Genomic DNA, 27,521 nt, shown 5'->3' with positions numbered 1-27,521 from the left:
TCCCTGACATATTCGCCCCATGATGTTCTTTTTATCTTGTCTTTATTAGACTCGACCCTGGAGAGCTCTTGATGAGTGGTTTTCAAAGTATAAAAATATAACCCTCCATCCAGCATCCTAATCATCTGGAAACGTTGCTGTAATTGTGAGCACAATATCTGAGCTCTCTGCTCAGCCCCGTCCATTTCTCCTCTTGAACTGTTGTAATATTCATTAAAATGTGACCGTTCCGTCCTGACATCTGTGCAGATGTTCAGACTTGTTCCTTCCCCCAACCTCCTGAGGAACGTCCAGCTCTGTGCTTCAGCTCTCTCTCTCTCTGTCTCTCTGTGTCTCTCTCTCTTCTCTCTCGGCTTCAAAAACATTCTTGGTGTCGCGGCAACAAATAATCCGAGAAGAAAACCACCAAAACTCATCGAGAGTAAAGGGAAAAAAAGGCAAACATCCACCCCTAAGCAAGTCAGGAGATGGTGGTGGAGACAGAACGTTAGCGTTGCCAGGGGCGATGCTCAGGGCTTTCCTCGGGGGGCTGGAGGTACAGTAGCAGCAACCACCCGCCATCTATCACCTGAGGAAGTGCGCATGTGTGAGAGGGAGAAAAAAGAGACGAGAGGAGGTTCCTGCCTGTCACGCCGCTGTAATGCTGAGTGACATTTATCCAATGGAGGCCTCGCTGATTCATCCATCCATCACATCTCATCCCTTCTTTCAATCTTTTGCTCTGCCCCCCCCCCCCCACACACACACACACACTCTCAGCTTGTTGCTTCAGACAGAGAGACAAACCAACACCGAATACCAAGTACCCACCAAGCACCACCGATACAGCAAAGACAACACAACTCGTGTGTGTGTGTGTGTGTGTGTGTGTGTGTGTGTGTCAGGGATGACAGATGAAATGGAAGTTTCTTTCATTAGCTGTGTTTGAAGCTCAGTGGGTCACGGCTATAACAGACATTTAATTACAGCAGAATGTTCCCCCTGCTGGCGTGTGCGTGCACACACACACACACACACACACACACACACACACACACACATTGTCTCTGAACACACTGTATAGGGGTAATAATATGAACATCTCAGCAGGAGAAACAGCCCTGGACCCTCTCTCTGTTTCTCTCCCCCCCTCCGCCTGGGCTCTGTTGACGTCCTCTCTCTGCCCCCCCCCCCCCCCCCCCCCCCCCCTCCCTGTCTGGGCTCTGTTGACTTCTCCCTCTCTCCGTTCCTCTCTGCGGGTCCGCTCAGTTTAACAGCAGTAACGGTGATGGATGCAGATGGCGGGAGCAGGTCTTAAATGTCAGGCCCAAATGAAAACTGCTGTTCCAGTGAGACAAAAGCAGCTGGACGCCTCCAGTGTTATTTAACTCGCCTGTGTTGACCCATAAATTGTATTTTCCTCATCCTCATCCCTGTGTGAACCTGCACAGGAGTGCTTTTATTTACACAGGAGCCTTTTATTATCTTGTTTGTTGATTTAATGACCCCCATTAATCAGAATGGTCCCGCTTCTCTTTATATTCTGGGTTTGAACGTGTCCTGGAGCAAAGATACTGAATCCTACGCTGCTGACTGATCGATGAGCGATGAGCAGATGATGCTTTACATTCAGGCTCTGCTATCGTGGCATGGATACGGTGTCAACTGGCAGGATGAAGCTGGGAAGTGATCAGTCAGACAACAGGCCAGTCGTTTATTACACTGGTGGTAGGCAACGCATGTCATGGCCTGGATCTATTTTAGTCTGGATGAGAGTCCATCCACATTCTGATGATGTTAAATGTGTGTTTAAGAGGCAGCGAAGGTTTGTGACACCACTATTTGAAGAAATTAGCAACTGCAGACAAAACAAAGGAAAGAATTGGCGAAACAGGACAAACGCTGGTGCTTCCAGGCTGATTATAACGTCGGGGATTCCTAAAATATGCCTTTTTTCCCTGCAGGGGTCTTGATCAGGACCGTTGCTGGTGTATTTGCTTGTTTACGCTCGCCTGTAAGCACATTAGAAGAGATGATTTCAAGTTTAATGAAGGCGATATTTAAATGTCTTCAAATGTGGACGAAGAACCATCCTCTGGTGGTTTGAACACACACTCTCGTCTCAGCCCGACCAAGACCCGACGCCACAGAGACATCCTCTGTTTCTGCCTCCCAACGTAAAGGCAGATGCTTTTTCAACTCTTTCGCCTCCGAAGAGGAAGTCAATCACTCAGTGGAGGAATCGTCCACACAACCACATGCACGTGTGTGTGTGTGTGTGAGAGAGAGAGAAGGAGCTGCCTCATTTTTCTCTCAATGGGAGCGGAGTGTTTATCTCCGTGAGCCCGTTTGTCCTCCACATTTTCCCAAACTTCCAAATGACCTTGCGCAAATGTGATATGTGATAAGCAATGAAGCCTGCGTTCAAGGCGCTGTGGGCACACCTGCCTGGTGGCTCCTGTTCATCTGAGAGCGAAGCTCCGCCAAAACCGTCCCAACTTTACAGGCCTCACGCTTACTTTACTGCACAGCTGTCAGGACTGTAGGGATGGAGGGAGGAGGAGTGGGACCTCTCCATCACTACGACCTTCTAGGAGTCAAGCTGTGATCCAGCGCAGCACAAATGCATCCATATATTAGGCTGGGATGTGGCGTTGGGTGAGGGTCATGAAGTGGATCTTTGCAGGTTAGAGGGAAAGACACTGAACAGGAGATGGAAGCGTGTGTGTGTGTGTGTGTGTGTGTGTGTGTGCAGGGACTTTGTATTGTGCTCTGAAGTGCAGCATTGTACTCACTTCAGGCGATAACATACACCTCAGCAAAGCGAACACATTCACCATTGCCTCCGTTCACTAACACGTGCACTCCCACCGGTGAGGGCCGTGGACACACTGGCGGTTGAGGAGAGAGGCGAGATGGGACCAAAGTGTCACACTATTATATTGCGGGCGAAATTGCCTCCATTCGGACCCACACCAAGTCCAGCTGGTTTATTTATCTATTTATTTATTTTGTCTGACCATATTGACCAGCGTCGTGGCTCAATTCTGCGACTTTAGCAACAACATGTTATTACAATCAGCATCTTTGGCCTGCGCGGTGTTTTTAAGGTTACGGAGGAATTCTTGGGTCTTTGAGTGATTGATGATCCTGAGGTAATGGCGCCAGACGGCAGTAGATGGAGGTCCTTGACTGGAAGATGTACCGTAGAATTGAGTGCACGTTTGTGTGTGTGTGTGTCCGCAGGGCAGGATCGCAGCGAAGCGGCTCTCATCAGGCGCTTTAAGGGTGATGGCGTCCGCTACAAGGCCAAGATCATTGGCCTGGATGAGGTCACTGCTGCCCGTGGAGACAAACTCTGCCAGGACTCGATGATGAAGCTCAAGGTAAAGAAAGTCTGCTCCTTTTTTTTCTGCTCCAAAAAAAAAATCCACTGCGCCGTCTAAGTGCTGATAGTTCTTTCTTTTTCCAATCCCAAAGATTATTAGAAACAGGGATCTAATAACTGACAGCTTTAATGGGCACAGATTAGTGCAGGAGGAAGTGAGGTCAGCCATATGGAGGAGGAGAGTGAGGTCAGTGACCTCTGCAAGGACACTAAGAGTGAAGCTGAGGGCAACACGTGCTACCGTTAGCACAGGAGAGAAGGAGGAGGGGATCCTAGGGTGGTCCAGATCTTATTATAGAATAGTTTTAGTCCAGCTTTATTTGCAGACCCGTTAGTTCAGATTACATGAGTGTTGCTTACGTGAGTTTCTAATGATGCTCCGACTGGGCTGCGAGAGAAATAAATGTTTGACAGATTCAGATTTGCTTACTGATTGATGGATGATTTAATGGAACAGTGTGCAGTCAAAAAGAGCGTCTTTCACTTTTATGTTCCAGCTCGGCGCTACGTATCTGCCGCGTATGCTAATATTAGCGGTTACGCGGCAGCAGGAGGGATTTTTCTGAAATGTGCAGATATTCCTACTGCGATCATACAGTGTCGTTCTGAGCGGCCATTATGCAGATTTAGTCTTTTACTGTGGTTTATTTTGTCAGACAATGACATAATTATGTGGGACTAGAAAATAAATATTAGGATGGCTTGTCGTGGAGGCTGCTTCATTTCCATAACTAGAGAACAGGCTAATGAGATTTTTTGTTAAGAAAAAACACTGAATGTTTAAAGCTCCTCCTTGGTTATTGAATGTCACGTAACATCTGGGCTCAGGCCTACAGCAGGAGATGTTTAAATTTACATTCAGGCTTTATTTATGTAGTGAAATGTGGCTCCAGCTGAGGTGTAGAGGGGTGCCGAGCAGACGGACAGCTCATTGATCAAACAGCTTCACACCTCCTCATTTATTCAGACAGGAAATCCATCAGCTGGGTTTTTTTCACTGATCCCTCCACCTCTTCGCTCGTACCGCTCCTCCCTCCGCCCGCCACACTCTGATCACGCTTCAGTCTTTTCCTCTGCTTTTGTGACTCGTCTTCACAAATGAATGTCAGGACATATGTACCGTTGAAGAGGTTTTAATTAGCCGTATGTGAGCGTCTGTCCAGTCTCCACGGTCGGTCCGACTCGTATATTTATACCCAGTCTCAGTCTGCGCTGTGTATTTTAATATGTTATAGATTGTCCATGTCTTTATTCGGGTAAATGAGCACTGTGAGGTCAATAAAACTGAGCACATTAACTTAAATACTGAGCTACAGTTATTGCTGTGATGTACTTGTACTTTACCTGAATCATTCAATCTTCTGCATTTGCTCTATTTAATGCGAGTTAATGGTGACTTACTTTGTTGGAAGTTCACATTTAACTCTTAATTGTTGTGGTAAATGTTGCTGAAAGTGTTTGACCTATAGGTCTGTGGTAGTGAGTTCATGCTAGAGGCCTTCCAGTCGTTCGATTCCTGCAGAAAAGGCATAGAATGAAGCTGCCCTCCTTTGATTTATCATGTTAAAGTCTTGATACTGCACAAGATTTAAGAGTTACAGTCTTTAGATTTTGCTAGCATCATGGTTATAACTCAGTTATGATACTTCTTTTACTGTCTGAGCAGAATTGAAGTGATTTCACTGACTTTTCTGAGAGGTTTCTGTTGATGCTGACATAAAAAACAAACGTGTAATCCAGCCTCTCCATCAGCGTGTGTGTTTCTGTCCCGTCCTCAGGGTGTAGCTGCAGCAGCGCGCTCTAAAGGAGAACACAAGCTGAAGGTGTTCCTGACCGTTTCCTTTGGAGGGATCAAAATCTATGATGAGAAGACCGGGGTAAGCTCAGAAGCAAACGTGTTTGTACATGCCTGTGTGTGTGTGTGTGTGTGTGTGTGTTTGTGTGTGTGTGTGTGTGTGTGTTTCGCCTCAGTTAATGAGTCATCTCCATTAGAGTGAGGGGGCCCAGGGGAAATCAGAAGACCCTAATTGAAACCCTGAGAACAAGGCCTCAGTAGATGAGAGAACATGGCTACCCCATTGTCTTCCCTTCTGCAAACAGCAACCACAGTGTTTATATTATGCTCCAGGATTATGCTTTTTCCGTCCTACACAGCCGCTTTTCATGTTGACCCACCGGATCAATGCGGGATTTACCATCCAACTGTAATCAGTCCCTCTTGTGTAGTATTTTAATCTCTGTTGGCTGGAGATTCCCTCTGTCATCTCTGTCATTCCCATCTGTTTTCCCGTCCGCAGGGACCTTTGACGATTTTACATAACAGCAACAGGATCCGCTTTGAAGACGCCATGAAAGTGATGCCATAACTTTATCCATATGCGGCTCTAATTTGTTTAAAAGGGGCCTCTGAATGTTTGGTCTTTATATAGACGTCGTGCTTTCTTGCAGCTCCCTCGGCCCGTTAGCGTACCTGCAACTAAAGTCTTTTACCACTGACAGATTAATGCTCTGCGTCGATGCTGTGTACTCTGGCAGCGTGGCGTATGGACGGAGCAGCTGTAAATCAAGACTGAACACTTGCCAAGTTTGAAATAACATGTGATGGATCTGCTCTTATTTAAATATGCAGCAGCATTGACACCTCCGTCTCTGCTTTAAGCATAAATTCCTTTGTAAACTCCCCACGTGTAGGCTTATTAACATATGGCGAGGGATCGAACGGCAGATTTTATAGAATATTTCCCTCCATTTGTGGGAAAAACCTCAGTGATTGATTCAGTAATGACTAATCTAAGTCACTGTAATGCTACCTGTCAGTGCTCTGCTAATAAATTCTCAGCGTTAATGCACTGGCCGCTGTGCAGCCGCTGATGATTGATGCAGGGCTGCGCTCTGCAGGCTGTTGTTTTAGGATCTGGTGTCATGTTTACCAAGAACTAGACTGGAGAAAGAAAGAAAGTAAACACCGTTCCAGTTTCCTCTGTACCTATTTTCCTTGATTATCTGTTAAAGCCTTGTTAAAGAGGCGTTTTTGCCATAAAATGAGTGTCTTAGAAGCCGAAGAAAGGGCCTCAGTCATTTGTATGTGTTGGATTATGTTGTATTAACATCTGCTTGTGTGTTGGTGTGTAGGGTAGGTCTGGCTGTTTCTGAACATGCGGATCTTTAGTGGATCCGAGTGTGTTTGTAGTCTGGGTGTGGAGACGCATCATGACGCCTGTTGCTACGCACTCGGCTTTAGTGGCTGATGTCCAGACTCATATTTATGCTGCATGTGTACCAAAGTGTGGAAGCCTGCCATAATTTAGCAGTGCAGGAGAGGAGACAGGGCAAGACATGGAAACCAGTGGCCTCCATGGCAACCATATTGCACGTCTCCTCATTCATCCCTCACCAATCCGGTGGTTCATCCCCTTTTTATAACCTTCATTTCTCTTCTTCTCATCCATGTTTGTGACGCGAGAGAGTGGACCAGAGATAGATGTGGCGTCAAAAAGAGACACAGCTGTACGACTAAGAAAAGGAGGATTACTTCCTGAAAGACAAATAGAGGGATGATGTGAAAGAGGGGTAAAACCAGACCATAACAGAGTGAGAAGGACAGGAAGAGAATCAGTCAACATATGTCAAAATGAAGTTGTCCAGGGGGAGACCTTGTCCTCTGTCTCCACACATTAATATTAACTACAGAGACACGCCGTCCTCAGTATCAGTCCTTCAACCGTTTCTAATGGCTACGAGAGGAAGACAATGACTCTACATCTTGACAGTCTCATTCCCTCCTGTGCATCAGTCAGCCGCCTGGGCGGATGGAGAGATGGATGGGTGGACGACCGAATGAATAGATGGCCTGTCTGTTGGAGGAGGGAAGGTCGTGGAGGATGGAGAGAGCTGGTGCTTGAGATAGAGAAGAAGAATAAGGCCGACTTTAATCTGGCGCTCTGCTTCTCTCTCTTTTCGAGACACGCTCGGCGCCTGCGAGCCCCCCTGCTGACCCACCCTCTGTAGGGTTCAGGTGCCCTCCGGAAAACCGGAAAAGATCAGATCGAACCAGCTCGGACAACAGAAGTACCCGATTACCTGATACACACAGCATGAATATGAATGTTGGTATCAGCGTGAAAGACGCGCCCTACTCTCTGGAGACGAAGTCCCCTCTGAAGGTTTGTCTCCTCGGGGTGCTTCCCCTGCTCTTCCTCCCTCGCGCCCCCGTGGAACATCTCGGCGCCGTGTCCAGAGAAGCTGCGAGTGTGGGGTGTTGGGGTGGGGCAGCAGGGCATCCTGCCACCGCTCAGGAGAAAACAAGACAGAGAAGACAGTATCGACTTTCTTTTTTGATACACCTACCTGCCTCGAAACAATCCTCCTCCCCTGAGAACACCTGCTCGAGCATCTTTGAGCAGCGTCTGATGGTTGATGCTGCCAGACACGTCGATTCTGGCTACCGCCATCCTCCTGGGACTGAATCGCACTTCTCAGCCCTAGAAAAAACCAAAAGAAAAAAACGTGTTCTTAAAGTTGTGACCGTGTCTCCAAGAAAAGAAGATTTAATACACATAATGACATTTGTCGACGCTTCCGGCGACAAAGCCGCTCAGTCTAACGGGTGTGTGCAGCGTGGAGGAAGGAGGAACCCCAGTTTCCAAACATTTGGCAACAATAACATTTAAAAAAACACATGAAGCTGTACGGTGAGCTGGTATCCTCCATGCTCTGCTTTACTTCATTAGGTACATAAATAGCGAAAATGAAGTGAAGCAACCTCATGTATCCGTAATATCAATGGCAAACGCTGCTGCTGGCATAAACAGCTGTCGTGCCAGCCACATTTATATGTAAAGGAGATTCCATGGTATCAAAATATCCGATTAGATCCATTTTGTAATTGTTGTCAGATCTCCACTTCCAAGGTTCCAAACTTCAAACATTTTCCAACGCCATTAAATCTCTATAGCGAAACCGCTTATGCACATTTTAGAGATGAAAACAACATCGTAACTCACCCTTTAAGCCACAATTCAGCACGTATTATCAAGGCAATGCAGTTGAAAATAATTTAGACACTCTTAGTCATTTATCGAGAAGGAATTTAATCACTTTTGCAAATGAGATTTAGATCTGTGTGTGTGTGTGTGTGTGTGTGTGTGTGTGTGTGTGCGTGCTTCAGGTTAATCAGGAACGCTAATAATAATCATTATTGTAATTATTAGATCCAGTCCTTGACATTGTTCATATAATGACTGCTGGGCTTCACATGTGTGTGTGTGTGTGTGTGTGTGTGTGTGTGTGCTTTGAAATCATTGCTCTTTTTGCCACTTCGTCACTATCCTCTGCCAATTTTGACACCTACAGGAGCTCCAAATGGTGCAGATGCATGTCTTGCACACAGAGCCATGACCCACCCCCCCCGCCCCCCCCCCAACGTGCACTCAGGGCTCCCGGGTCGACCATGGCGCTGCTCTCTGTTCCCAGCATTTACTGAGACTCACAGGAGGCTGCAGCATTTCAAGATGTGCGCGGGAGCGTTGGTTTTGAAAGAGGATCCAGATGAAGCGATCATGTCCCCAGCTTGCTGAGCTGTGATTGTCACTGATCCTCCCCCCCTGTCCTCAGGACAAACAGTGCCATCTGCCGCGGGCAATGCCAGCTTGGCATCTTCACCAAGGCTGGAGCAGAGAGGGCAGGGAGCTAGAAACAGTTTAGCTCAGGACTCACTGTCTGGCTGTGAAGGTCTATGTGGTCTGTGACTCTCTCCAGGTCACAGTACAGGGAAGCCCTGGGTTAAAATTACCGCGACATTAAACATTTAGTGTGACAGAAGCCTTCGACAGAAGCTGCTCCTGAGTGATACAGAGTAGTTATATTAGATGTTGGGATCACCTGGGCTACAGGCACTAGAAACGGATGGTAAGACCTCCTCACGAGGGGTTGATGACTGATGCCTGAAAGTGCCACCTCAGACAGTTACTCGTTTGACTTAAGTCACCAACATTTCTAGATATTTATCCGAAAAATTCATCTCCAGAAATGTATTTATCTGAGTGAAAAGACAAATTCAATTCAGTTCAAAGCAACAATGGCAAGTAAAAACAGGAAGAAACCTTGAGCAGGACCAGGCTCATATGGGCTGATGCGGGAGGGCCCCCAGCAGAGAAGGAGGGGACGAGGGGAGGACAGATAGAGAAGATAATAGACAGTAATTGTGCAATAATAACAATCTGTCAATACTAGAGGTGAGCGGGTCAGTGGGGTCAGAGGTCAGCAGGTCAGTGCACAGATATGAGGTTGACGATACCAGTAGATGGATACAGAGAGATGGAGGAGAGGAGAGGGGGAGGGGAGAGAGGAGGGGAGAGGGGAGGAGAGAAGGGAAGAGGAGAGGAGGGGAGGAGAGGAGAGGAGAGGAGGGGAGAGGGGAGGAGAGAAGGGAAGAGGAGAGGAGGGGAGGAGAGGAGAGGAGAGGAGGGGAGAGGGGAGGAGAGAAGGGAAGAGGAGAGGAGAGGAGGGGAGGAGAGAGGAGGAGGGGAGAGGAGAGGAGGAGAAGAGAGGAGAGGAGAGGAGAGGAGAGGAGAGGAGAGGAGAGGAGAGGAGAGGAGAGGAGAGGAGAGGGGAGGGGAGGAGAGGAGAGGAGAGGAGAGGAGAGGAGAGGAGAGGAGAGGAGAGGAGAGGAGAGGAGAGGAGGAGAGGAAGCCATGAACCAACAGGGTGACAGCAACCCTTCAGGTGATCACGTGTCTGTACCCCAGCAGAACCTTTTCCTGAATGCTTTTCTGCATGAACTCTACATTTAGAGTTTTTTGTCGTCTATCCATCATTTTGTGCGTCCGACTTGAAGTCCCAGTGAATATCTTCCTGGGAAATGATTCCTGGGTAATTTCAGTGGAAATGCGCCAAGGTTTTTCGAACTCCTGGGTAAAAGTTTGAAAGTTCCTGTGGTAAAAAGAGGCTCCTGATGACTTTCTTCACTGCTCTGTCAGAAGTATCCTCCTCAACCAAATGGTACCCTCAACAATGTTCCGCCCCATTTAACTGAATACAGTTGAGACCTGACGAGCTGTTTTATCTAAATGGCGCTAAAAGTTTCATTTAGAACTTTGTTCCACTTGACAGGTGAAAAAAAGAGAAAAAAAAAAGAAATCCCAGTTGTATTTAGCAGTTCTTCATTTTAGCGCTTCTATCTAAAACAGAAACCTTTAGGTTCTTAAAATGTTGAGGAAATCACACCACAGTCAATCTGTCGAACGAGAGTAAAAGGAAGCAGAGCGATTTGCTAAAATTTGCCCCTTGTTGCCGTCCTGCAGATTCTCCAGCACCACCATGCGGTCCATGAGATCTCCTACATCGCCAAGGACATCACGGACCACCGAGCTTTCGGCTATGTTTGTGGGAAGGAAGGAAACCACCGCTTCGTAGCCATCAAGACGGCCCAGTCGGTTAGTGCCTGTGTGTGTGTGTGTGTGTGTGTGTTTGCTCAGTCAGTGTAAATGATTCATAAGGGTGTTTTTCACAAGCTCAGTGCTCTTGACATTTAGATAAGGACCCTTGAATGCCATCTCATGTCCCTTTGTTCGGTTGAACAAACAAACTCTGAGTCTCTCCTCTGATCTGTGCACACGGACACTTGACAAATTCAGTCAACACGCGCCGCCTGTGACACCAAGTCGCCTGTTGGTGTGTTGTGATGGCGGCCGCCGCTGTTGTGTCAGTGAGTCCGGCCTGTTTAACGCGGCTCCAGCCGGCTCACTGTGCAGCCATATTGATTTCCCATAGTGAGTCGATGAGGGTTTGAGTGTGTGTCACCAACTCTAATGGAATATCTATCTTCTCAAAGCCATGAGTGGTGGCTTCAACAGACGCACATTGTGATAACTCAACATGACATCAATGGAACCCACCAGCCAAGCTGACTTTAAGGACGGGCAGGAAAGGCCAAATCGTGTGTTTTTTATCGGACCTATCCTGAGGCGAAGGATTGATCATATTTAACTCACCTTTTCCCAGAAGCACTGCCACTATTGGCTGGGGAGCGGACACTTAGAGCGTGCCGCCACTTCGCTCACCTAACTGAAAAGATGTGAATTAACAAAGTGACTTAGCTGACAGGAAGTCTGAGACTCGAAGCCATCCCGAACGAGCCAATTTAGGAGCGAAAGTGAATGTAATTGGCTTATTACTCACTCGAGCGTGCCAGCACAACAGCAGTGTTGGTTTTGTCTTCTCACATGATGGAGATGCTTCTGTTTAACAGGTTTGGCCCACACGTTCCTCATTTATCACAGCCTTTGGTTTAACCCTTTCGTTAGAGTGGAATGAATGTGAACAGGTCCAGCCATGCTGCGCTTGTCATTTGGAAATCGACTTAAAAAGACCCGCATCAACAACAGGCGAGAAGTCCAAAAATACCAGAACGGCCATCTCCATGATTAAATTATACTAGCAGGGTCCTCAGGGGTTGTAAGTTATTCAAGGCTGCATCCTTTCAGAGCATCATCATCGCCTTTGGGATGATTGTGTTGCAGTTACTCCTGATCTTATATCAGGATTATGTTATTACTTGCAGACATCATTTCCGTTCAGTGGAAGCAAACGCGTGTGAGAAGAGACAGATCTCAGACATGTTCAACCTTAGACTCCACGGTAAATGTGCCAGCAGCAGAACATACACTTGGTTTAGACGCATCCGTCAGTTCGTGTTTACGACAGCAGTGTTGTACATTCCAGGCTTCAGAGTTTACTTTTTGGAGTTTGTCCAGCGGTATTAGAATATTAAGCATGCGTTCAAATCACAACTTTGTCTCTTTTTTTAGCAAATATGTTTTCAAACGTCATTCAACACACACGCCTACAACAGCAGAACAACGTCTTCACTGGAGATTAACGTCTGCATTGTCTCATATTTAACAATTGGAGTTGTTTTCACAAGACATCGAGCCTGCCTTCTGGGGACACTTGAGTATTACACAAGAGGAAAAACATGGATTGCAAAAACCTGTAGGAGATTATACGGGAAAAAGGGTCTTTTTTATGAAGTTCCTGAGTGGGTTCATTAGAGAAGTTGTTCTTGTTTGATGCTGCTGATAACTCGAATGTGAGGGCAGATATGGAGCCCTTCGTGGCTCAAAAATGAAATATAACATCATCTTTTTGCTCAGTGGACTCTTAATAAGAATTCACCGTGCTTTTTATGTCAGCATCCACAAATCTGCACTGTCATGGAGGCTACAGTCGGGAAATTTAATATATTAGGAATTCTACTGCAGAAGATTCAGGGAAATATCTTGTAAAAGCGAGAAAGAGGGTGAGAAAGACGTCTCCCATAAATCAGACGCCTGTGTATAATTGAATAGAACCCAGTATTTGTTACTCAAGTCTTTTTCTGGACCTTTTCTTGCCACTTTTGAAAGCCCATGAATTAGTCATCTGATTTATGAGCGCTGAAATCAATGGACTCAAAAGAATCTGTAGATTGTTCATGCTCACAGCTTCCTGTCTTCACCCCCCCCCCCTCCCCCCGTAGCGTTTAAAGCAGAAAATATACGAGATACTAAGGAAATATGAAGTGTGTAACAGATTAGAGCACATTTCGTCAAAAAGAGAGGATCCCAATGTGACAGATTGACGAGTTGCACGGTTAGCTCACCGGGAGCCACCGTTCACCTCCCCGCATCTGTCAGAAGCAATGTACGCCTCACATCTTTCAGAACAGCAGATCTAAAATGGAACTTCTTTATGCAAGGCAGCATTCAGGATGTGAACTCTTCACATAGACACAGTCAATAATTGATTAGGCCCAAAACTCTCTTACAGTCTAACAGACACTGCTGTGGCAGTATTACAGCGTGACCGTGTTGCCTGTGGGCTCGTTGCCCTGACAAGAAAGATATGTGATAGATAAAGATACGTGGTAGGACAAGAGGCTGGGATCTACTGTCATCTCCAGCAGCAGTTCTGGAATCATGTCTCTGGAATTTATAAACCAGGTGTCACCAACCCTATGCCTGCAGGCACCCGGTCGCTCATTGGCTCCTTCTCAGTCGCCCACTGGACTTGTTCTAAAAATAGCCCTTATGGTTCGCAAAAGAAATGCTGCGCCTTATGTAAATTCTATTGAAAGTTTCATACATATACTGTATATTCACATCATATACGTTTACACCACTGACTTTGGTGCGGAAGGTAATCGGTTCGAATCCAGGCGAGCCCTTAGGCAAGGCTACTTACGCTCATATGCCTACATCTCTATGAGCGGAACGTTAACTGGTAAAAGCTTTTCAAGCTAAAATGAGCATTTTCTCTGTGCATTTGCAAAGAAAAGGTATTGTGCACTTCCCCTCTGTGCAAAAAGTTCTTAGTGACAATGTTTCTGCATCTATGGCTGTAGGAAAATACTGCCCAGTGATTAACAGACTGATGAAAGAGTTGGAGAGCAGCTTTTGTGATTTTGAGCCATGTGTGTCATTCATTTTAAATCCCTTCATGTCAGTGGACATTACAGGCACAGCTGAGTACAACCTTCACCTTGGATGCAGGGCAGGTGGAAATGGAGATAATAACTTTGCAAAATGACCTGAACCTTAAAGCACATTGGAGTAGCCTAAACCTTTGGAACCTAGTGGACATGGAAAAGTACAAATCTAACAGCACAGCAGCTATGATGGTTGCTTGTCCACTTGGATCTACATATCTCTGTGAATCAGCCTTTTCCAATATTAACTTTATAAAAAATAAACACCGATCAGGCCTAACTGATTCACATCTCCAGGAGTCGCTGAGAGTGGCAGTGACAAACTACACACCAGAATACAGCAAACTAGTGGAAAACATGGGATGGCAGGTTTCTCACTAACTGACAGACAAGACTGAACAGTGTTTTAGTAAAACTCCATGTCACCTGGTCAATTGATCATTGTTCATTGTCAAGTACTTGTCCTAAAGTTATGATTATTGGTTTTTTGTGTGAATATTGTATGCTTTTGATTTCTTGATCTGTTTATACATACGTTTTGAGCTGGTAGCCCTCAAGCCATTTGGGAATCTTAAGGTATCCCTCAGCTTTAAAAAGGTTGGTGACCGCTGTTATAAACAATGATAAACAGTCAGGCTACAGACAATAGTTTAGCAGCAACAGAGCAGCGATATCACGCATGGAACATAAACATTCTAGAAACGATTAAAGTGAAAATACACATTATTCAAATGTGAAAATGGAAGTTGTCAGTAATGAAGGAATATGTATGAGCCTATCCATCAAAATGGCAGATTATAGAAAAGCAACACAACGCCTGGGCGACCTGTAAATAAGAGCTATTATGAGTGGTAAGATAACAGGTCAGACGTGTAATAAATGTTGAGCGGGACCAGCTGACTGATCCTCTCACGTCAAAGAATCGTTAACTCTGGTGGCATTTTTCTTTGGACGAACGCCACTGATGGGCTGGATTGGACTGTTGTGTTCCAGGCTGAGCCGGTGATTCTGGACCTGCGGGACCTGTTCCAACTGATCTATGAGATAAAGCAAAGAGAGGAGATGGAGAAGAAGGCCCAGAAAGACAAACAGTGTGAGCAGGCGGTCTACCAGGTACTCTAATGGCTGCTTCTCCCTTGACCTTACTGCATGAATAGGAGTTTCCCTGACCGGAGTTCTCAAAGAAAATCAAGAAAGCAGAAGAGAGGCATCAGAGTTCGCACAGTAACTTGGAGTGCTCACGTTCTGGTCTCATCAGAAGCACTATCTACCCATTGTGCTTCTTTCACCTTTATCTTTCTCTTTGTCTCTGGTCTCTCCGTTTCTGATGATTGCTGAATGATTGTCTGGAAGCCGGGAAGCTGTCTTCCGCCGTGCTTTCCGCCTACTCCTTCTCCACCGACCTGCTTAACTCTGCCTCTCCCCTCTCTCCTGTCTTCCTCGCTGCTTGCTGTTTGATCTGTGCCTCTCCTTGCCGCTGCTGCACATCTGCAGACAATACTGGAGGAGGATCTGGAGGACCCGGTCTACCAGGTAACTCTCCGACAGATCACATGGCTGCTGTCACCTGCTGCATTCTTAGCCGGTCAGCTTGCTCTTCTCTGCGTGCACTGTGGGGAGACACGTTCTCTGTTGGTTCCTCAGACGTCCACAGATATTATGTGAAATCAAGGGAAGTGGGAGACACAAAAAATCTGTGCGATCCTGGATCTGGTGTGTCTGTGTGCATGTTTAGGTGCATGATTCCCTTAAATAAGCGTAGGGTTTCCTAGCTGCTTTGGGGAAGGTTTACTGATTCGATTCTTCCTCCACTTTTCAATGCTCATCTATTGAAAACTGCTGTTTAACTAAACTCCTCTGTGATTTCACCATTTTTATCCCTTTGGCTTTTCTTTATCTTCCACACTTCCCCCTGTCACTTCTTTTCCTTTCCTCTCTCCACTGCTGACGTTGTAGTACATTGTGTTTGAGGCGGGACACGAGCCCATCCGTGACCCATCGGAAGAGGGCATTTATCAGGTACCCACAAGTTTGTCCTGTTGTCTGCTTGTGTTATATTTTTCCTCTTTTTTCCGCTGCACCAGCAGGAAGCACCAGGTCTTTAAACTGTTCCTTCATCATAGCGGCCGGTGAATGCTTGGTGAAAATGTAGTTGCAGGATTTTAGAAATACAGTCTCACAACAAGCTAACAAGCTAGTCTCAGGGGCGGCGTGAGCTCAGCCAAGTCTGTTTCTAAGGGTGAACTAAGGAGTGTATTCAGACCTCTGGGGGACAAGAACGGAGAGCAGTAGGGTGAAGGGGACGTGGACGTTACTCCTGGGCTTGTGTAGATGGCGGACCCCTCCTCTTTTTCTCTCCTCCCCTCCTTCGTTTCCCAAGGAGATGAAAGAAAGCGAGGGAAAGAAAGATTAATCACCAGCCTCTCGTTTGATCTTTAAATAAAATGGATTGAAAATAGACGGAGTGCTGGCACATGCACAAACACACACACACACACACGTACGCACAGGCACCAAAAACGTGAGCCCCAGCCAGCCTCCAGCCACAGAGGAACTAATGTATGAATAAAGATGGCAGCTTCTGGAAATAAACATAGGAAAGAGAAAACAAGGAAATGAAAGGAGAAGAAAAAGGGGACAAGCTTCGCCGCATAGATGTGGTTGTCGTTCTGAAGCACAATTTCTTGTTTTAAACACTGCGTAGTGGGAAACTAAGTAAGAATAAAGATTCTTATTTTAAATTACACTAGAGGAAGAAGAGGAAAAAATGCAGCGGAAAAAATAGAAATTTCAAAATCCGTTGGCAGATGTAATAACACAATTTGGTTATATAAACAATTCAGAGCTCATTGGTAAACTAGATCTGACTGTCAGGGTTTAACATACACTAAACAAATTATTGGGGAAAGGCAGACAAGTTCTAGACATAAAGCTTTGGATATATGATCTCTGATGATGGAGCTCTTCTACAGCATCCTTTCAGTTCCACGTTGCCTCTGTGCAAGATTTCCTGCCTGAGATTAACAAACATCATCATTAATATGTCATCAAGTCTTCTCGTTGGAAATACTGTACAATCCGTCACTCTGCTCCACAAAGAGATATTACATGTCTCCATGTGTGACAATCCGGTTATTACATGTCTGTGGGTGTGATGAGCAGCCTTATCCATTCTTTATTAGACAGAGAGACTGTCTCTGCAGGAGGACAGGCTACACACACACACACACACATGTGCGCCAACAGTCTGAATTATTGGATTCCAGAGGAGGTTCCAAGGTTTTGTGTTCTTGCACTGTGTCCGTGATGTGTGAAGACTGTCTCATGATTTTAAAAGAACCCACAGTAACAGATTCTGCTGGCCGATTGTGTAGGTTCCCACCAGTCAGCAGAAGGAAGGGGTCTATGACGTCCCAAAGCGGCATCCAGTGAGTGATGTTTGCCCCGTGCCCCCCCCAGCCCACCTCCCCCTCCCAGACAAACCTCTCAGCTGTCCCACCATTACACCGGCCCATTCTCAGAGCGGTTTTGAACTCTTTCCTGAGAGGTTTGCTGGGACCAGTGCAGTGCTGTGCTTCCTTTCTGCTTGTGCTGTGGCTGTGGTGGCTGCTGTTCCTGCCCCATGCTTAATGGTTGAACTGGTTTTCAGGTGGCTTGGTGACGCATGTCTGGCTGGTTTGCTCATAGAATTCATGGCCTGCATGAATCATATATTTCATACAGAATATGAAATAATATATCATGATTTCAACATTTAACCTTGAATGTGCATGAATGTTTTGGTATTTTTAATATTAAGTATTACGCTGTTTTTTCCACCGTGTCCGTGCATTTTGGTGAAGAGTGCTTGCATTAAAAATGTTACGCTGTGTGCGTGTGTGTGTGTGTGTGTGTTTGCTTCATACTGCCAGTGGATAGAATGAAATTTGGCCTTGACCCTTGTTGGGTTCAACTATAACTCAGCTGCTTAAATATACAGTTCTCCACCAATGCAATCTGCCCAAACCCCTGCATTTGCACTGTTTTCTGTGTGTGTGTGTGTGTAGAGGTGTGTGTGTTGGAGTGTCGGGGTGTTGGGTGGCTTACATACAGGCACATTTACCTCCCGGGATTCTATTGCAGCTCAGTTTTCCCCCCCGTCCTCCCAGAGCTCCACAGCTCCGCCTGTATCCCCCTGCAGTGCTCTTTTCTATCCCTAAAGCACTAGAGTCGGACCCCTCCACATCACTACTGGCGGTGGCGATCACACTCTGTGAATTTCGTTTGCCTTTGGAAGCAGTCTTGCAGTTTCCTGGCTGCTTATTATCTTCAGATTTGGTAAGAAGCTTACAGGCCCTGTAGTATTCCTGTCCTCCCCCCAGCCAGCCCACAACACATGCTGCTATTTGGATTGCTTCTATGTTGGCAGGTGTCTGAAAGTGAACAAATCCAATATTTCTTCCTTGTTGTGCAACCAATTGGACTGTTCGCCCATACTGGTGGACATGAAGTCAGTCAGGGGGAGTAAACACTGGATAACCCAGCAGCAGAGGAATATAAGTGGATCAGCGACATTAAAGAATTTGCTTTTGCAGCTCCTATTGTAGCTTTAAGGTCATTTATGTGAGGATGAATCATTCAGACACACAGGCAGCAGAATGCTGCTGTGCCGCTCCGTCCGTGGGTTGAGGGTTTTTCCGGCATCACGGAACATCACAAAATCCCGCCTTTGCTTTATTATCTTCCCTGAGAAATCAGCAGTCACCTTGGTGGGAGATAACTGCTGGGCCTTGGCTAAATCTGTCCAATAACGTCGCTTCATTATGCACGGATGTAATCAGCTGAGGCCACTTACATACTTTTAAACTGCGTGGCTTGATTTTAAAATGTCAACAGGAAACATCGGATGAATTGATCCCTGCGGTCAGCTGCCGCGTCGTCGTCCGGCAGCCTTTATCTGACCGCGGCCTTTAGGACCCGAGTTACTGTTTCTATCATTGACAGGGGAGGTTCTGATCCTTTATCAGCAGGATGGACATTGGACAAGTGTTAGACGAGATCATTGTTTGTGTGTGTACGCGCTACACCTGGGAGAAAATGATAGCAATGGCAGAAATGCGACCTTCTGTCCAAAACAATCACTTTTCTTGTTTACTGTGTCAACGTCTTGAATTGGACAGATCAATAAAAGAAAAGGGGCACTTGGGGCTGCGCAGCCATTGGACCTGCATGAGAATCATGCCCAGCACCTGCAGAGGTTGCCGTCATTCCCTCAACCAGGATAAAAAGTGACTTCTATGACATATTTATCCGCATGCAAAGCGTCCCGCGGTGCTTTCTCTTCCAATTCAGGCCGCGCGTCTGTTGGTGACAGTTCAGCGGTGTTTTGCCAGGTGCAAGCAGCCAGACAGGAGGGGGTCAGCAAGGTGGCGTTAATTGAGGAGGCTGCGATAATTATGCATGGAACACATGTGCACAGGTAATTACTGTTTCCCTGGAGGTGGTTAATTGATAGGTGGCGCTGTAGCGATAAAGATAAAGGGCTGGGCAAAGACTTTGGCTGAGTCGGTAATGGGCACGGGGGAATAATTGGTAGTGAGACTGATGGACATGAAGAGTGGGGAGTAAGAAAGCAGCCGTCTGTGTCCTTTAGTGAGGATTACGGCAGATATTGTATAAAAAAAATAGGTACATTTAATCTGTCTGAGCCGTTATAAATCTGGGGTTTCTGTTGTGGAAACATCTAATAGAAAAATGGGGAGCACTTCCAGTACTGATTAGTCACGGGCAAGCTGTTATTGTTCTTCAGTATCAGCTAATGATGGTCATACTTCAAGCTTTCATCCGCTGAAAAGCGCACAGTCAGCAGTATTCTCCCGCATCGGCTGCCTCCGCTATGCCAGACCAATCTGCACATCGTGATTCAGTGCCAGTGCTGTCGAAAGGTCCAGCAGAGGCCATCATCATTCTGTTCCAGGCAGGGAAAATGGAGGGAGTTGGTGTGGCCTGGTTTTTCAGGGGTGGCTGCAAAATACACGGGAAGGCGTTAGCTTGGCTGCTAGACGTGCCTTCAGGGTAATCGAGACGCAGGAAGAGGTAGAAGTTGTTGCCCACACAGATGGTAGAGTTACATTATTATTATTGGCACTGTCTGTAGGCTTGGTCCTGGTCGCTGTTTTATCCAGAAATCTTGAGGATATTCCGCTTGGTTGGGATCCAGCTCGTTATGAGCTAACGGGATTGACCCTGTATCTCATTCCTGTTGCACACTGTGCTTCTCAACAACTTAGCATCGCGGTCTTTAAACTTTTAGAAACCTTCGTTTGCAGATCTTCAGCGTGCGGACGAACCTCGTACCGCGTGCGTGTGTGTGCGAGCCTCCACGAGTGCGTTAATGAGTGGAACACCTGCAGCCCGCCATGTCGCCCCCCCCTCGCTGTAGCCTTTAATTCAGCTTTCGCCCCCGTCTCTCTCCCTCTCTGTCTGATTGCGTGATTGAGCGACTAACAGCATTTCCATCCCACCCATCATCTTACACTGGGGTTGTGATTGCAGAATGGACATCAGAACACCCCGCACCACCACCATCAAACCCAACCTCATCACTATCATGTTCAGCCCACTGCGCAGGAGCCGCCGGCAGTAGCAGATCTGATTGACTTAGACCTGGGAGGGGTCACTCAGGTAAGGTGCCAAGCGCGGCGCGGCGCTCGTGACTCAGATTTCTTTGAGACAGCGTGTTTGATTTGAGCCTGCATTGTTTCGTTATTTGAGTAAAGCCGTGAAGTCGCACGTGTTACGGTTCAGGACACAATAATGTTACAGTAAAAGCAGAATAGAGGCTCCCAAAAAGTGCCTGTTTAGATTCCCAGATGATCGTCCGCTGAAACGCAGCGCTTCTCTTCTCCTTTCATGGTCAGTAAAGGTTGTTTATGAATAAAACATACGCCGCCGCCATAGTAACTAGCAGAGTGTGGATACACCAGGGAATACGAAAGAGAAGAAAGACGCGTGTTGCTTTACGCTCCAGAGGGGAAAAACAAAAAACGCGAGAACGTAAAGGTCACAGCATCTGTTTAGGTTTTTTCTTTTTGGGGGGGGGTCATCCTATCCGACCCACAGACACTGGTGGAGTCAAGCTGGTCCCAGAACTTTAATAAAGCACTCAGTAATCTCAGCCTGACCCCTCCCGCTCGCTCCAGCACGCCTAAAGAATATCGAGTCCAGTGACTCACCTGAAAGCGGACAGGAAGTCTATAAATATTTAACTTCCTGTACGGGCATTTTTGCTGTGTTGACGTTTCTGTCAGGAGAGTAAAAATTAGCATTGTAATAACTTTATTAACTTCTTGTTGCTATAGCACCTCGTGTCAGTTATTCTAGATGGAGCTCATTGTGAATATATAGCTGGGCGTCCCGCTCCGCCTGCTGGAAAGCCACATACCCACAGACCCATTTTCATATGCAAAATAGAACTTACTGGTGTGACCTACAAGAGACAAGATATTCTAAGAACATTCATTATCTCAAAAGAAATTATCCGCATCCGTGATTTATGCTAATCTCTGACCATGTATTCACGTCTTTAATTCCTTTATGACTAAAAATAGTCCCTCACTTGCCTGCTGGCATAAAGATATTATTAATATGAAAGAAAGGGGGCAATACTGAACGGCGGGATCGTGGGGAGGCTGCAGAAGAGAAATAGTATGATACAGAACCCATTCAGATCAGAAAGAAAGGCAGGGGTGTTTGATAGCTGTTAGACTGATCCAAAAAAGAGATTTAAACATTAGCATGGCTGCTTTAAGGCTAAAAATAAAGGACTTTTTTCAAACTTTTCTTCTTAAGGGTGTTGAAACAGCACACAGCTAATTATTGTTATGCTACAATGGCGCACGCTTAGTCTCGCAGCGTGAATAAAACACTCGTGGTCTGTGACGCTGCTTGTAGGGTTTGTGCTAAACTTTGGTAGGTATGTCATCATATTCATATTCATATTCCATCGCATTCCTTCATGGTGTCCTCACTCCTCTGTCCCCACCTTGCTGCCACAGTCGTCAGGTAGGTACCGTCAGGTTTGTCGCGCTGCATGCAGGCTCTGATGCATGCTGGGCCGGAATGCTAACGGATCCACGGAATGTTTGTAGAGCACTTTCACTGCAGACAGAACCGCGCCGCCCTCTGTCTCACTGGTCATCCGTGCTCTTTTCTGGTGTCCTCAGAATATCAACCAATTAGAGCTCTTTGGAGACATGTCCACGCCTCCTGACATCACCTCTCCGTCGGTGAGTAACGGCCGCTCCTGCGCACTCTGACTTGTGATAAACTCCCTGACTAGATACTAGATTGTCCTGGTTTCCTTTCCATTTCCAACCCTGCAGACCCCCGCTTCTCCGGCCAGCACCCTCGACCCCTCGCAGGGCCTGCAGCCCCCCACAGAGCTGTTTGCTCCCTTCAATCCCGCTACCGTGCCCTCAGGTAGGACTCGCTTCATTTCTGCCTGAAGATGTTGCAGCTACAAGCGAGCGGCAAACAAAATCAGCGGGAGAGAGAGATGAGACAGGAGATAAAGGGGAAGTTGGAGAGCCCGGCGATTTGGACCAGGAGGGCAGGGGAGAGAAGAAGGGGGGGGGGGATAAATAGAGAAAGGTGGAACAAAATTGAGATGTAGATAAGAGGATGAAATCGGAGAAATGTGCTGCCGGTTGTGAGCTGAATATAAAAGGCATCATTAGTTTGCTGTTGATTTACCCGTGGCTGGTCAGAGGAAAGAAATAAAGCATGATGAGATGAGCTGCTGCTCGCCTGTATTCTCAGAGTTAGACCCTGTCCATCCCAACGTGGAGCAGCACGGCTGATCCTGAAGGTGACCTCAGCCATGTTTTGATTAACACTCTGGTGTTGAATGATGTTTGATATTTGCTTGACTCTGCTCAGAAGCAGCTTCCCCCATATTCAATACCCGCCAACAGCAGCGCCACCTGCTGTCCTGGAATACAAATGACAGCCTACTGTGATCAGATGTGCATGTCTACTGTAGGGTGGGAAGGACGGATGTAGCTGCACCAGCTATGTAATTAGCATGACATCTGGACAACAGGACACAGGAGAGCAGGGGTTTGCCAAATAAATGAATTGTTAAATGAAACAGGGGATAAGATGAGGGCACGTCCGTGTTAATTGGGAGTGATGTGATGATGCTCAGAGGATGATTCACTTGACCTGCCCCACACCCCATATTTGGGGTAACCCAAATAGAGGGTGCAAAAAGTGATGCCGACTTCCTTCCTTAGTTGAAATGTGCACCAACGTGTCCTGGCTGAACCCTGCAGCTCCTGTACTCCCTTTCTCTCCTCTCCTCTCCTCTCCCTCATCATGCATGTGTGGATGCGCCAGTTCAGCTGAGGTTAAATCTAAGATCTCGGTGCTCCGTGAAGATTTCCTACAGAAGAAAAAGCTTCTGAGGAGTGATTTTAATGAGCAATTTGAACCTTTAAAGTGAGGACAGCACATTAGTAGATGGAGGGCATCACTGTCCCTACATGTGTGTGTACTTATTCTTATTTCTTTTCCTATCTTTGTTTTTAACCACCAGGTTATGTGACTATGGGAGCAGTAACCCCTGGCCACTGGTCGCAGCAGGCTTTTGCTGGCCAGACACCGCTGGCCTTCGGGGTCCAGTCCCCTTTAGGCCCGGTCGCTCAGGTGCTGCCAGGGGGCCAGCCTCTCATCTGGAGCCAGGCCAACATTTTCCCTGCCACCCAACAGCAGTGGGCAGCCATGGCAGCCGGAGCCTTCTCCCCAACAGCCTACCTCCCTGCTCAACCTGTGGGCACTCTGCCCGCCGCCATGTTCCAGACTCTCACCCCGGTCGCTGTAACTCCAGGTGGTGAGAGCCATTCAGGTCCTGGAGCCAGCTCCTCAGCTGCATCTCCTTCAGCATCATCGAGCCCGCAGCACGGGGAGAGAGCAAGGAAGCTGGGCAAGGAGATGTTCAAGGTGTGAAGCTGCAGTTTGAGGAGACTTACATCCACCCTTAGCTCTTCGTTAGTCGATATCGGCTTTTAGAGAGACTGTTCACCTTCTAATCTCAAAGAACAAGACCTGGGTGTAGCTTAATCGTTGGTCAATCAGGCGATCTGCTTCCCTCCCCTCAGGATTTCCAGCTGGCCAAGCCTCCAACCATGCCTTCCAAAAAGGCAGACCAGCCCAATTTAGCAGGTACCTCAGAGGCATTCAGCAGTTATTTCAGCCGTGTGGGCACAGCCCAGGATGCGGACGACTGTGACGACTTCGACATCTCTCAAATGAACCTGACGCCAGTCACCTCCACGACGCCATCCACCAACTCGCGTAAGAACCTCGTCCCTTTGTGCTTCCTCGCGCGCTAAAATAACATCCTCCCTCCGTCTGTCGCCCTGTCTGACTCATCCTTTAATGCCCCGCAGCGCCCACCCCAGCTCCCAGGAAGAGCTCTCCCTCCAAGTCTTCAGCCTCCCATGTCAGCGACCCTCCCACCGACGCTACCGACCCCCCCACGGACGACTCGTTTGGTGAAGCAGAGGGCAGCCCTAGTCGCAGCGGCGAGGAAGACGCTGTAAGCATTGTTAGCGCGTTAATGTGCGGATGATCGACGAGTCTGCGTGCTGCTACAACCTGCAGAAACCCGCTGATAAACACCTTCCGCGGTCATGTTGCCGGGCCAGATAATCACTCCGGGTGATTATCTGGGAGAAAGTTTATTTGTTTGATGAATACACACATGGGAAATGTGCTTATGTGGAAAAGAGCAGGGCGGCATAAGTAACATAAAGAATGTACGCGTCTGGTTAGGGGTGCATGTTCAGCACAGCATTAAATTAGCTGCTGGAATTGTCAGGAACATCATTAAGCTGTTATTAATGCTAGCCAGGTCGCATCCATAAATCACTGCCTCTATATGGACAGACTCATCTCTGGTGCTATAAAGGAGGAATAATCCCCCAATTTCTCTTCCAGGAGCAATTAATATTTATTTTAGCTGCAGCACCTCTGTCTAAGATAGACCGTGTGAGAAATTGCAGGAAGATTAGATTTTAAAAAAGAGAGATTTTTGGGGATAGTGGAGTAATTCCCTTTGCCTTTGACCGAAGTCCTTGTGTTGTGACCTTCAAAGCAACTTTTCGGGTACTTTCTCTTCCATTTTTAGGCTTTGATCTTCTGCTTTTTTCCAATGCCTGCCTTCAGTTGTCTTTGGTCTGTTCTCTAGAGGAATAAAACATTACATTTATGTCTTGAATCTGTGGTAAAGAATAAAAAAAAAGAGAAAAATTGGGGACATTCGCACTGCTGAAAATGTCACAGGGACGTTACACAACGCAGACTGAGTGAGTCTGACGAAAAGGTTACGCAGCAAAGAGGGTCAGGGAAGATGGAGCAAAGGCAGAAAGCAGCCTCCCACGTCCTGCGGACAGAGGTGCGAAAAGCAGAAGGTTTTTTTTTCAGAACAGTGGATCAATAGAGTCAATTCTGCAGAGGCTTTCACAAGAGAAAGCTGCTGGGAAAGATGTTGTTTGTGTTGGCTAATGCATTTCTGGTAAGAGAGGGTCTTTATGGGACTGTCCTTATGTCTCCTTCTACTATTAACACTTTCTCTCTGTTCCTGCTCTGACCTGAAACTGTAGCTTTCTAGACCTTCTTGCAGATTTAACTTTAGTTTCCTCTCCTTATTTCCTTCTCTTTCTCCCCCATCACTTTTTCTTCTTTCCCATCTTCCGCTGTTTAGGCCTGCGGGTCTGGGTCGCCCTGCCCCAGTGAGAACGCAGAATCCAACCCAGACCAGACCAGTCCAGAAGCTGGGAGCTAGATAGCAGCAGGGCAGGGTAGGTATCCTCCCTCCCCCTTAACCTTTCGACCCTCACTTCCTTTCTTCTACTAAACAATCATTCTTCCTTTCTTCTTTCCATGTTTGTTTGGTTTGTCGTGTTTGGCTGTACTTGCTTGTATGGATTTTTGGGTTTTTTTTGACACATTTTAAATATGACATAAAGAAATAAACCAGTGACTTGGTTTTAATAAGGATAGCTGAACCAAAAGGACTTAGATAACCTAGTTATACTGTGATCAAACCAGGTAAATGAGGCATTTAGTTCCCGCCCACCCAATCCGGAGCTGTCAATCATCACTTTAATACCATCAGTTATATTTGTGTGTGTTTTTACACTAAATTCTAGTCGTTTTCAATGGGGAAATTGTGCGTTTTAAACTGCTTTAAAATGTTTGTGTGTGTTACTGTGCATTATTCATCATGCATGATTCATTTGATATCCCGCTCAATAACACACCCGACTCTGACCTCAGTAGGGTGTGATACCCTGAAACTGAGCTCCAACACTGTTTCACACAATACGCTGATCTGTTGGGTTTCATCTCAAAATGAAGTGTGCTGTCACTTGCGTGCATTATTCATGCTCTTCGGCTCAGAACGTGTCTGTTACTGTGTGACTGACTGCTGCCTTTAAAAGTGCTGATGCGTGAGCAACCCTGGCGATTACATTTCTCTTGGAGGCACGTCAACGTGCGTCTTCTCTCCATAAGGACGCGGGCGCATCTAGCGAAGAAGGGGGCCGTTTTGATCCTCGCCTCGGCCGGCGTCCTCACCCACACAGCTCCCGGCTGTGGCTCTTTAATGACGCTGCTGGCACTCACGCAGGGAAAATGTAATGGTTTTGTTTTCATCAGCTAATTCTAGGGTGCCAGGATTAATGACTGCCCTGACATAATTGGCATTAATTAAAACCCAAGAAGGCTTCAAGTTCTTCCCCCTCCCTGAGGGGGGAGGGCAGCTGAGTGTCTCTCTTCCATTGGCCGACATCCTCATTCACAGTTATGAAAAGCTGAAGGCCGGCGGGTGGAGGTAAGCCTTTAGTGGGAGGATGGATCTGATTGGTGAGTCTGGCTCCAGTTTGATGAGGGGGGGGGGGGGGGGGGGGGGGGGGGGGGGGGGGGGGGGTCGTCCTCTGCTGTAAGTGGACTGCTTTGGTCCGGGTCCAATAACGCCGCTCCCCATATGGTGTTTACCCACTCAGTCACATCGACTTTGGATGCGTCCACAAACACACACCCGCGCGAGGGACTCGCTAATTCCCCCGACAAGCACACCTGTGATCGATACTGTCGCCACCTGCGCTCAGATCGCAGCCAAAAATATGTGAGAAAGTGTTTGCTGCAGGCCATAACTGCCAGTCCTGCTCCCTGCTGTCCCAGCGTGGGTCACACAGACATGTGTTCAGCCCGGTGGGGGTGTAGGGCTTTTTTTTCCTGGTTGATCTCATCATGTCGATTTGGAGCTCTTGAGTCTCGGCCACAAAATGGCCTGCCTCCACGGTTCATTGAGCGATCTCACATCCCCCCCTGCCTGGGGCAGACGCTGAAACGTCCACATGTGTAGCAGCCGGGCCAGATACTTGGACCTCCAGGATGGTGCTTGCCTCACCCCTGCCCCCTCCCAGCCCTTCCTCCTCTCAGCGCTGGGATGGTGCGGCCCAGATTGGCAGAGCTGGTTAGATGATGCGGGGTGACAGGCTCTGGTTCGAGGGCTGAGCAGTGTGTGTTCACTGTCACTGCTCGTTTTAGCCTCTTTGTCACCTCCTCCAGCTGCTGGCAGCTACTTCTGCTGACGGTCTGGCGTCGGCTGACTAATGCATCCCTCCAGAACCAGAACTCCAG

The 27,521-nt window shown here is 47.2% G+C and overlaps 1 protein-coding gene across 10 annotated transcripts in view; it reads left to right on the top strand.

Annotated features, from left to right (window-relative positions):
* Positions 1-27,521, top strand: part of dab1a (DAB adaptor protein 1a) — a 132,043-nt gene that overhangs the window by 101,276 nt on the left and 3,246 nt on the right. For 4 of the 10 annotated variants that reach the window (XM_029828344.1, XM_029828343.1, XM_029828342.1 and 1 more), the window contains 14 exons: positions 3,226-3,365; positions 5,146-5,244; positions 10,669-10,800; positions 14,826-14,945; positions 15,327-15,365; positions 15,789-15,851; positions 17,207-17,260; positions 20,367-20,495; positions 22,037-22,099; positions 22,196-22,292; positions 23,410-23,813; positions 23,972-24,167; positions 24,263-24,411; positions 25,579-25,675. In XM_029828344.1, coding sequence (XP_029684204.1) covers positions 3,226-3,365; positions 5,146-5,244; positions 10,669-10,800; positions 14,826-14,945; positions 15,327-15,365; positions 15,789-15,851; positions 17,207-17,260; positions 20,367-20,495; positions 22,037-22,099; positions 22,196-22,292; positions 23,410-23,813; positions 23,972-24,167; positions 24,263-24,411; positions 25,579-25,659 — 1,766 coding nt within the window. In that variant the 3' untranslated portion in view covers positions 25,660-25,675. The remainder of the gene's footprint in view (positions 1-3,225; positions 3,366-5,145; positions 5,245-10,668; positions 10,801-14,825; positions 14,946-15,326; positions 15,366-15,788; positions 15,852-17,206; positions 17,261-20,366; positions 20,496-22,036; positions 22,100-22,195; positions 22,293-23,409; positions 23,814-23,971; positions 24,168-24,262; positions 24,412-25,578; positions 25,676-27,521) is intronic. The other 6 variants (XM_029828346.1, XM_029828348.1, XM_029828347.1 and 3 more) reach the window with 6 other exon arrangements.

This window comes from Takifugu rubripes, chromosome 20, assembly GCF_901000725.2.
Source record: "Takifugu rubripes chromosome 20, fTakRub1.2, whole genome shotgun sequence".
In the NCBI taxonomy this organism is placed as follows: Eukaryota; Metazoa; Chordata; class Actinopteri; order Tetraodontiformes; family Tetraodontidae; genus Takifugu; species Takifugu rubripes.
The sequence above is the reverse complement of the archived record's forward strand: the minus strand, read 5'-3'. Positions and strand labels throughout refer to the sequence as shown.